Genomic DNA, 11,243 nt, shown 5'->3' on the forward strand with positions numbered 1-11,243 from the left:
TAGAAAGGGGTAAATGAGCTAGCAGTGTAACTGATTTCTGGTTTCAAGCCTCCATGTGAAGGAGGAGTAAGCAAATTGTCGTGTATGGAGGAGGTTGGACCGTCAATCAACAGATCGTACCATTGGTCATCGGGGTTACAGATAGACGGTTATTAGTCAGTAGTTGACATTTCTTCCCACCCCTCCACCACCAACCCCCCTCCCCCTTCTCCCCCCCTCCCCCCCACCCCAACACACTTTTGTTTCTTGTACAGAATGTCTCCTCTTTATGACTTGAATTAAGGGTTCCCTCAGGAAGTAATGACTCGGTACCGAATTCTTTTTTGAGAAGAGAAATAGTAAAGATCCAATTCTTGTGACATCATTCATTGGAAGCATTGAACATGAATGTTCCTCCCCTCAGCTCTAAGCACCGGGAACACCAAAGAAGTGTCAACAGCTTTCTTCTTGACCCTCCAGCAACCATTCCTTCCGGTCCATGTCAATCAACTTCCGTAAATCCTCCTTTTCGTCCCTTTCCCATCCTGATACTTCAGTTGCTGGATGATTTTGAAAGCAAGGTGACCTGATTGGCACACTTCTTTCCTCTCTCCCCATGAATTGCACAATAGTGGAAAATCAATAAATTATTAAGAAGATTCTGAGCATTGTCAACACAGATGGTTAGAGGTGAGAGATTAGAGAAAGATCACTTATGACGCACTTTTTAAAAATCTTGTATACTGGAATATGAACAAGGCGTTTGACAAGCCTCCTGGATTTGAGAGCCATATTCAAGACTTGAATGGACTTGGGTGTTATTGAGACTTAAGAGCTGCTGAACGGGAAAGATAAGTTTGGCACAAAAAAGCAACTCAAGTTTCCTGAAGGCAGTTTTAGCAATGGAGGAGATGTGTGCGTTCTAATTGGGCTCAGAGCAAATTATAAAGTTAAGGATGAAGAAGTACATGTGTGAACTAGTGACATTACTGTAATTTTTTATAAATGCACATTTATATAGCACATTTCCCAAACACTGGACACCCCAAAACACTTTACAGTCTATGAAGTACTTTTTGATGTGTCGTCACTGTTGCAATGTCGGAAATGCAGCAGCCAATTTGCACACAGCAAGCTTCCACAAATAGAATTGTGTTAATAATCAGATAATCTGTTTTAATGATGTTAATTGAGGGATAAATATTAGCCAGTACATAAGGGATAACTCCTCTACTTTCTTTGAAATAGTGCCTTGGGATCTTTTATGTTCACCTGAGAAGGCAGACAGGTCCTCAGTATAAGATCTAATTTGAAACAAAGCACTGCGCTCCCTCAGCACTATAGTAGAAATATCAGTCTTGATTTTTTTGGGCTCAAGCCCTAAAGTGGGACTTGAACCCACAACCTTCTGACTAATCTTGCTACTAACCAAGCCACTGCTGATACGTAAAGGGCAGCTATGAAGAATATTTTTTTATTCATTAATGGGACGTGGTCAGCATTTATTGCCCATCCCTAATTGCCCTGAGAAGGTGGTGGTGAGCTGCCTTCTTGAACAGCTGCAATCCATGTAGTGTAGGTACACCCACAGTGCTGTTATGGAGAGTCTTCCAGGATTTTGACTCAGCAACAGTGAAGGAACAGCGATATATTTCCAAGTCAGGATGGTAAATGGCTTGGAGGGGAACTTGCAGGTGGTGGTGTTCCCATGTATCTGCTGCCCTTTTAGATGGTAGCGGTCATGGGTTTGGAAAGTGCTGGCTAAGCAGGCTTGGTGAGTGCATCTTGTAGGTAGTATACACTGCTGCCACTGTGTCGATTGTGGAGGGAGTGAATGTTTGTAGATGAGGTGCTAATCAAGCGGGCTGCTTTGTCCCGGATGGTGTCAAGCTTCTTGAGTGTTGTGGGAGCTGCACTCATTCAGGCAAATGGAGAGTATTCCATCATACTCCTGACTTGTGCCTTGTAGATGGTGGACAGGCTTTGGGAAGTCAGGAGGTGAATTACTCGCTGCAGGATTCCGAGCCTCTGACCTGCTCTTGTAGCCACAGTATTTATATGGCTAACTGAGTTCAGTTTCTGGTCAATGGTAACCCCCAGGATAGTGGGAGATTCAGTGATGGTAAAGCCACTGAATGTCATGGGGCAATGGTTAAATTCTCTCTTGTTGGAGATGGTCATTTCCTGGCACTTGTGTGGCGTGAATGTTACTTGCCAGTCCAAGGCTGGATATTGTCCAGCTCTTGCTGCATTTGGACATGGACTGCATGGACTATTCTTTCCTTTCTAAATAGTTTGGAGATAGGATTTAATTAGAGTACTCATTTACTTAACAGGATTTTACCAGATGAACAAATAGATAAAAAATTTACAATGCAGCTTGGATATAAAAAAGTAAATTATTCACAATTTTAAAGCTGTATTCTCAATTTGCATGGTAAAAATCAACTTTGGATTCAAGTTCTACAAAGCACAAGTCAGGAGTGTGATGGAATATTCTCCACTTGGCTGAATGAGTCCAGCTCCAACAACACTCAAGAAGCTTGACACTATCCAGGATAAAACAGCCTGCTTGATTGGCACCACATCCACAAACATTCACTCCCCCCACCACTGACTCACAGTGGCAGCAGTGTGTACCATCTTCAAGATGCACTGCAGAAACTCACCAAGGCTCCTCCAGCAGCACCTTCCAAACCCACAACTGCTACCATCTAGAAAGACAAGGGCAGCAGACAATGGGAACACCGCCACCTGGATGTTTCCCTCCAAGCCATTCACACTCCTCGCTTGGAAATATATTGCTGTTCCTTCACTGTCACTGAGTCAAAATCCTGGGATTCCCTGCTTAACAGCACTATGGGTGTCGCTACGCCACAGGGACTGCAGTGGCTCAAGAAGGCAGCTTACCACCACCTTACCAAGGGTAATTAGGGATAAATGCTGGCCTAGCCAGTGATGCCCACATCCCATGAATGACAAAAATTCCCAGGGCACTATTTGAAGAATAGCATTCATCCTTCAACCAAATGTAGATTATCTGGTCAAATAAAAGCTCTGAGGAAGAGTCATAAGGACTCGAAATGTTAGCTCTGTTTTTTTTCTCCACAGATACTGTTAGACTTGCTGAGTTTTTCCAGCGTTTTCTGTTTTTGTTTTAGATTATCTCGTCATTCATCTCATTTGCTGGACCTTGTTCTGAGGCACTGGCTGTGCCCCAAGCATAACAACTTATAATGTAATCCATTGGCCACTAGGTGCTTTCTGCCCTCCTGTGGATGTGTAGATCGTTTTATAATTGCAAGCCCTTTCCTCCTTTGGTGGAGCTTGGTGATAAAAAAACTTCAAAAGCAAAGTTATTGAAATTAATAGAAGCCTCTACAATGTGGGAAATGTAGCCAAAAATAAAACCCAAAGAACTTTTGAAGGATGGGTGAATTTTTTAGCGGGATGTGGGAAGAATAAGGCAGGGGAGTGGGACTGGGTGGAATGCTCTTTCAGAGAGCCAGTGCAGACTCGATGGGCTGAATGGCCTCCTTCTGCACTGTAAAGATACTGTGAAGAAGAACAGTTAATGTGTTGCACGAACTTATAATGTAGATTGCAATGCTGGATAAACCTTGGGAAGTTATTGGTGCAATGTCAATGATGTCAGCTTCCCTTGCCTTTTGTTGTTCCCCCTGCATAACTCTAGTCTCCTGAAGAGATGTTACACATCAAACAAAACATGTATTACAACAGTTGACAGAGAGTGCAGGCTTTTAACATCAGGATTTTACTCACATCAGCACTGAACCAGCAGGATTCTACTTAACTCCACAAACATCTGAACAATCTTAATTGAAGCAGGCATACACGAGAAAAGCCATTTGAGTACAAGGCAAGTTTTTTTTTATTGTTTTCAATCTTCCAAAGACATTACATTTACAGAGCAGGTCATGCCACACATTACACAAACACCGGGCTACATCCGAATGCCTGAAGTGCTCCTACAATCCCTTCATTACAACAGAAATATGTCATTTATGCTGTAATTGTGCCATACAAACATGAGCCTTGTTTTTAATGTACCCTTGCACTGAAAAGCAGATGGAGGTAGCGCTGTCCTACGAGAGTACCAGGTGGACAAATTCTGTAAAATAAGATCATGCATTAAATATTGAGACTTTTCTGGCTCTTAAAATCAGTGGAATGCATCAGTGTTTATAAACGCACATGTTCCAATACCACAAACAGATACAAAGAAAAAAAGATTTATCGGCATGTATGAAGTACTTAAATGGCAGAAGCAAAATGATCACAAATTGTTTTTGACTGTCAATGTTGAGAATTAAAATCCCATCTATATCGTGGCCAACAGTTACCCCTCTGAAGAGTTCAATCATGTTTTGAAAATTGTGATTCTTCAAAGATTGATCAACGTACCATCAGCACCGAGTTTCCCATCACCGTCTTTATCTCCTGTGTTCATGAATGACTTGGTTTCATTGTCACTCAGGACTCTGGCCCCAGCAGAGAATCTTTGCAGGAAGAACCTGAAAGAGCAGAGCCAGTTAACGAGGATAGTTGGCCATTTGGGAACATAACCCTCACCCCATGAACCCACATCCACCCATCATCTAACAGTGCATTAGAGAATGCTCTCAGATAACAATGTCTGGTCTTATTTCCAAATTCAATTAAAGACATCTTTCCCTCAACTGTCGGTACAAATGTCTATTAAAGAATATTTTGCATTGGATTATAGAGGGTATTGAACCTTGTGTTAATTCATTTGATGTTTTTTATCATATAACTATTTTTAAAAATATAGAGTTACTTTGTGGAATGATCAAAGCATTCAAAATTCCATCTGGTCACAAAGCTGAGCAATACTGGTTTAGGAATTAGTCTGGATGGATATATCTAAATAATCCTTTACCCGAAGAGTGGTTAGAATGAGCCACGGGGAGTAATTGAGGTGAATAGCATAGATATATTTAAAGGGAAGCTACATAAACACATGAGGGAGATGGGAATAGAAGGTTAACCTGATAGGATGAGATGAAGTTCATGGAGGGAGGAGCTTTGTGTGGAACATGAACACTAGCATCGATCAATTGGGTCGAATGGCCCTGTTTCTCTGCTATGTATGTAATTCATACAACCAATGATGTCCCGTTCACTGGATCCAAGAGATATCCCTGATTTTGCAACAGAAAGACATAGCACCATTTCACACAAATGAGGAAAATCCCAGGCCTGTTCTGAGTTAGATGATATCCGCCAAGTTTGCATTGATGGTTGTCCAGTTGAGTTTGGTTTCCCCAGGCAAGAGAAATGGGGACATAAATGAATGAGCTAAGGTGTGTTGTTCCGTTATCCATGCTGGAAAGTTGCTATGTGACAGGAGGATTGGGGTGTGCAGTGGGGATGGGGTGAGGGGTGGGGAGGGGTGTGGTTAGCTGCTGACTTGATTTCTGTCCCCATCTCCCTGCCCACACCCACTGTCTGGGCATGACATGACGGATGACCACTTTGGAGAAGATATGGAGGAAAGGACTTGCTGTTACTTCAGGAATTATACTCCAGTACCAATCAGTTCTGTGAGAATAAAACTGTGTGGGCTGTAGAAGAGATCTTCATAATGTTTCCTTTACAAAAATGCTGAGGAGTCACACATTCACGAATTAGCAAAACAGACTAATAGGTTAAAAATGAAAGGCAGCAATACAGAAGAGTACTGCAATAAATGAAACTGATGACCTCTCAACAACCTCAGGCTGTACCAAAGCATTTTACTTCCACTGAAGTACTTTTGAAATATAGTCAGGATTGTAATGTGTGCACACAACAAGGTCTCACAACAGCAATGTGATAATCACTAGATAAACATTGGCCAAGGCAGTGGGGAGAACTCACCTGTTCTTCTTCAAATAGTGCCATGGGATCTTTTACATCCACCTGAGAAGGCAGAGGGAGTCTTGATTTAAGGTCTCACTTAACTGACGGCACCTCTGACAGTGCAGCACTCCCTCAGTGCCACGTTGGGCGGTCAGCATTGGGCCACGTGCTCAAGTATCCAGATAGGGGCTTGAATCCATGATCACTTATAATGGAAGAGGTGAGACTGCTGCCCACTGAACCACACTGACACCGCCAAATGGCAGACGTTTGTGTGTTTTGTATCTTCTTACACATTTTTCCCGCTTTGGGGAATAGTGGGGAAGTGTTGGAAGGATTAGCAGGCTGGTCATCAACCTATTTGAACCGCATTATGAATGCTCCTTCTGTGGTCAGCAAGTCCTGAAGTGGACTAGAAACCGGAGCTAATTAAAACAGAAAATGCTGGAAAAGCTCAGCAGGTCTGACAGCATCTGTGGAGAGACAAAGAAATAAAGCTGGGTCCAACGGACTTGAAACATTAACTCTGTTTCTCTCTCCACATACATTATCAGGCCTGCTGAGTTTTTCCAGCATTTTCTGTCTTTATTTCATATTTCCAGCATCCGCATTATTAGAAACCGGATCTTCTAGCTCAGGGGCAAGCGAGCTACCTTACTGAGCAGCAAGACTCCAGGATAACAGATAATATCCCCATTAACTCTGGAACTGAATTCACCACCATTGCTGTTTAAAATCCAATGCGCAGAAGTGAAAAAGGAGCCCAAGGTGGTTGATGTCTTACTTTAATTCTTCCTCTTCGATGAACCCGCTGTCGTCATCGTCAATGGCTCGGAAAACTTTCTTGATCTCTTCGGTAGATTTTTTAGACAGGCCACAAGTCATAAAGAATTTCTTGCAGTTGAAGGAGTTGATGGCTGTGAAACAAACAGGAAAGGTATGTATCAAAGCCACGTCCTTCTGCCTCTGATCAAAAGCAAATGATGCAGATATACAAGAAGGGACCTGGGATACATTACCTTGGCATTCCTTTAATGCAGTGGAAATGTCAGCAACAGACAGAACGTTAGTGACTTCCATTGTGAAACTGGGAAATGAAACACAACAGGGATTGGTGACATTCTAAGTGTGAGATGATCTGGTCTCTCATTCTCTTACACACTCACTCTCACATCCTGTCACAGGTACCCTTCCACACACACATACTCTCCCTCTCACACCCCCTTTTTCTCTTTCACACATTCACTCTCACACACCCTCACTCACATACCCCGTCACTTTCACCCTCTCTCACACCCACTTTTTCTCTTCCCTCATACACGCTGACCCTTGCTCAACCTCACACACAAATTACTCTCACACACAGTCTCTCACACTCACACATTACTCACACACACCCTCTCTCTCACACACACATCCTCCCTGACACACACACACACCCTCTCGCTCTCACACACACATCCTCCCTGACACACACACACACACACACACACACTTTCTCCCCCTCACACACTCTCTCGCACTCACACACACACACACACTCTCTCTCTCTCTCTCACACACACAGCCTCTTCTTCTCTCCCCTATAATATACACTAGCATCGGAAGACTTTAACTCCAAACATCATTGTAATCAATATTAGATTGAAGATTGAAACTGGTTATCCGACAACTGATCTTTCAGTCGGCCGCTCTTATTTTGTATGTCGATCTCAGGTGAGCTTGCAGTATTTCCGATGCAAAATAAATATACATTCATCGTTGCTGACTGGACTAAATCATAGTCGCACTGCACAGACAAGGCCACTCAGCCCATTGTGTTTGTGCTGGTTTTTTGAAAGAGCACTCTAATTAGTCCCACAGCCCATCTTTCCCTAGCGCCCTGAATATTTTTCCATGTATATATTTTTATAAAATATAGGAAAATTATATTATTTCATGGGATGCGGGCGTCGCTGGCAAGGCCAGCAAATTGCCCTTGAACTGAATGGCTTGCTTGGCCATTTCAGAGGGGAATATATAGATATATAAAAATATCCTTATCATATCTAAAGTTTTCAACTCAGTGTTAAAGTTATTACCCCAGGTTGCATCCTCGCTCCTGATAGTTTGGGGAACATATATGAATCGGGGGAATTTCTTCCAGATGCCCACCAGATCCGTTACGTGGAGACTGTTTGACTCCCTGCCCACCAATCCTACCCATGCTTTCGACCCTCGCACTCAATACAAATCCATTGAGGAAACTTAACATTTACATCTCCACAACCTCCTGGAGCCTCAGTACACCTCTTACTATTAGTGCGCCGCCAAAACCACTCAATGAATTTCAAGTTACCTCCAATTTCTTTTTCGAATGTGTTTGAGAATCGATCCATTGTGTAAATTTAGAACAGAGAACCCCCCGCCCCCCAGAAAGCCTCACCTTTAACGGATCTCTGGGCCTTGTACCAGGTGGGGAGCGAAGTACCTTCTCTGCGTGGGTCCGAGTGGAAGACCTGCTTTATATGCAGTCCATTAAAGTGACTCTTTACTGTATTTGGGTTGCGTCGCATGGATCAAATGGACGAATTTCACCTGCTATTGAATTTCCTGCCCAGCTAATGAACCGGTTCTATTTATATCCCCCAGCACACCTGATACAGCCCCTTTCAAAGACACTTCACTCGGCTCTGCTATGTCAAGTGTAAAATGTGTTGTGTCGGGCTCTTTGCATCCGTCACAGTAAAGTTGGCAGATGGGTAGCGCAAGAATATTTTTCAATGACTTCTAGCATTTGTTGTAACCACAGTTCTGTCTTGGTTTTGCGCACCCCCTCGTGTATAATTTACCTCCCTCTTCCTTCCTTCAGGTAATCCAACAGTGCCTGCCTATTGCAGTTTTTTTTTAACTGGGGCATTAGCGTTCGGACAGTGCTTGCTAAATGAATGCCAAACAATTGGCTACAGAGCAATAATCTTCACCTTCCATGCTAGGGTTATAGCAGTTACTGGGTGTGAGATCTGTTGACCTGTAACTGGGTTATACTGACTGTTGTGGGGAATGGATCAAAAATTCAGCGAGGCTTGATTAAACGAGGGTGTTATGGCCCTGTCTTTGACTAATGCCCCTGCACAGAGGCACTGAGGACGTTGCATCCGGCCCTGGTTCCAAACAATGTGATCATAAAACGGGCAATGCTGTGCAAAATTCAACTTAAACCTCATAACTAATGTTGGAACAGGCTCCCTGGGGAGACACTGGAAGCGGTGAGCATTGATTCAGTCAACTGAAAAATATAAACAGAAAATGCTGGAAAAACTCAGCAGGTCTGGCAGCATCTGTGAAGAGGGAAACATAGTTATCGGTTCGAGTCCGTATGACTCTTCTTCTGAGAAACATAGATTCCTTCAGGGAATTATATCTTGGGATACAGTAATAGGAGTAATTTGAAATCTGGTGAATGTAAGGTGCTTGGGAGGAACAGGTGACTTTGGGCCTATGGTTCCCAAACCTTCCCTCCCCCCTCCCAACAGGGTATTTCCTCAGGTCATCCCAGGGTCTCTCCTAGGCTCACTGATAGCGATTGGCTGCTATGAGTAGTCAACATCTCCATTATCCTTATAGCACGCCATCCGAATGGTAGAAGGACCTTGAGCTTTTTTAGTCCAACAATTCCTTGCATCCTTGTGTTTAACTGGGAGCCACTGGCATGTTCTTGTGCTGATCAAGAACATTGGGCTCTGCCATTTCCCTATTACAAATGTCCTTGCATGTATACAGCTCCTGGTCACTTTCAATTGCTTCCTTAATCAAATCTAACAATAAGTTACAAAAATAAAATACTGTGGATGCTCGAAATCTGAAATATAAACTGAAAATGCTCTAAATACTCAGCAGGTCAGGCAGCATTTTTGGAGAGAGAAACAGGGTTAAGGTTTCAGATAGATGACCTTTCATTAGAAATCTAACAATGAGTTTAATTATTAGAGGTTGTCAATTTGGGTTAATAGTTTTTCCCTCTTGAAAATGTTGTTGAAATGTGTTCATACCTTACTGGTCATTTGTCCTTACCTATTGTGACAGGTGTTCCCTATTATTAATTGTATGTGTGTATAAAGTGTTAATGGTTTTTCTCTATAAGATCACTTCTACGCCATTGCTTTCTTCATGGAGTTAAGTACACAGGAGCAGCAGCATAATGGTTATGTTACTTAGTAATTGGATTACTCAGTTCCGACTCTGTTTCTTTCTCCAGATATGATGCCAGACCTGCTGAGTATTTCCAGCATTGCCTGTTTTTATTTCCGATTTCCAGCATCTGAAGTATGTTGCACATATTGTAATCTAGGGGGCCTGGGCTGATGATCTGGACTCGTCAGGGCAGCTGGGGAATTTAAATTCAGTTAATTAGCTAATTTTTTTTTAATAAACGAGTATCATTATGGTAACTGTGTAACTTGATTGTTGTAAAACAGCATCTGGTTCACTAATATCCTTTAGGTTCACTAATGTCCCCATTTCCCTTGATTCCCTGAAGGACCAAAATATGTCTGTTTCAGACTTAAATATATTCAATGATGGAACATCCACAACCCTCTGGAGTACAGAATTCCAAAGATTCACCAAAGTGTGGAGAAATTTCTCCTCATTTCAGTCCTAAATGATAACCCATTATCCTGAGACTGTGTTCCCATGTTCCAGATTTCTCAGCCAGGGGAAACAACCTCTCAGAGTCGACCCTGTCAAGCTCCATCGGAATCTTGTTTGTTTAAATGCGATCACCTCTCATTCTTCTAAGTTCCATAGAATATGGGCCCAATTTACTCAGCCTCATCATTGGACAACCCTCTCATTCCAGGAACCAATCTAGTGAACCTTCACTGTATTGATTGCTCTCTGACCTTTGAGACTGATTAATCTCTTTACCCTTGTTGCTAGTTTTTGTATATCCACAAGTTATGCTCAAACTGAACATCAAGCATGGTAAATATAACGGAAGCTGGTGAATGGGCAATGGAGAGAGGGGTGTGAAATATATTGGAGCATAGGAAAAGGAGGAGGCCACTCGGCCCCCCAAGCCTGTTCTGCCATTCAATAAGATCATGGCTGATCTGATTGCAACTTTAAGTCCACATTCCCACCTACCCCAATAACCTTTTATCTCCATGCTTATCAAAAATCTATCTAGCTCTGCCTTAAATATGTTCAAAGACACTGCTTCCACCGCCTTTTGAAGAAGAGAGTTCCAATGAGTCACTACCCTCTGAGAGAAAAATAATTTCTCCTCATCTCTGTCTTAAATGGGCGAGCCCTTATTTTTAAACAGTGACCCCTAGTTCTAGATTCTCCCACAAGAGGAAACATCCTCTCCACATCCGCCCTGTCAAGACCGCACAGGA

At 42.7% G+C, this 11,243-nt stretch overlaps 1 protein-coding gene across 1 annotated transcript; it reads right to left on the reverse strand.

Moving 5' to 3' along the window:
- Nucleotides 1-3,858: 3,858 nt before the first annotated feature.
- Nucleotides 3,859-7,092, reverse strand: LOC144690941 (parvalbumin, thymic CPV3-like). Its single transcript, XM_078558864.1, has 4 exons — nucleotides 6,882-7,092; nucleotides 6,647-6,779; nucleotides 4,405-4,514; nucleotides 3,859-4,111 (listed from the first exon to the last, which is right to left on the reverse strand). Exons 1-4 carry the CDS (start codon nucleotides 6,940-6,942, stop codon nucleotides 4,086-4,088), a joined length of 330 nt encoding a protein of 109 aa, XP_078414990.1. The 5' UTR covers nucleotides 6,943-7,092; the 3' UTR covers nucleotides 3,859-4,085.
- Between the last annotated feature and the right edge of the window lie 4,151 nt (nucleotides 7,093-11,243).

Source organism: Cetorhinus maximus, chromosome 15, assembly GCF_964194155.1.
Source record: "Cetorhinus maximus chromosome 15, sCetMax3.hap1.1, whole genome shotgun sequence".
In the NCBI taxonomy this organism is placed as follows: domain Eukaryota; kingdom Metazoa; phylum Chordata; class Chondrichthyes; order Lamniformes; family Cetorhinidae; genus Cetorhinus; species Cetorhinus maximus.

Coding starts and splice junctions, on each gene's coding strand:
- LOC144690941 (XM_078558864.1), bottom strand. CDS start 6,942: ATGGAAGTCACTAACGTTCTGTCTGTTGCTGACATTTCCACTGCATTA. Junction 6,780..6,881: donor TGCATTAAAGGAATGCCAAG/GTAATGTATCCC, acceptor TTTGTTTCACAG/CCATCAACTCCTTCAACTGC. Junction 4,112..4,404: donor TGGGAAACTCGGTGCTGATG/GTACGTTGATCA, acceptor CTTATTTTACAG/AATTTGTCCACCTGGTACTC.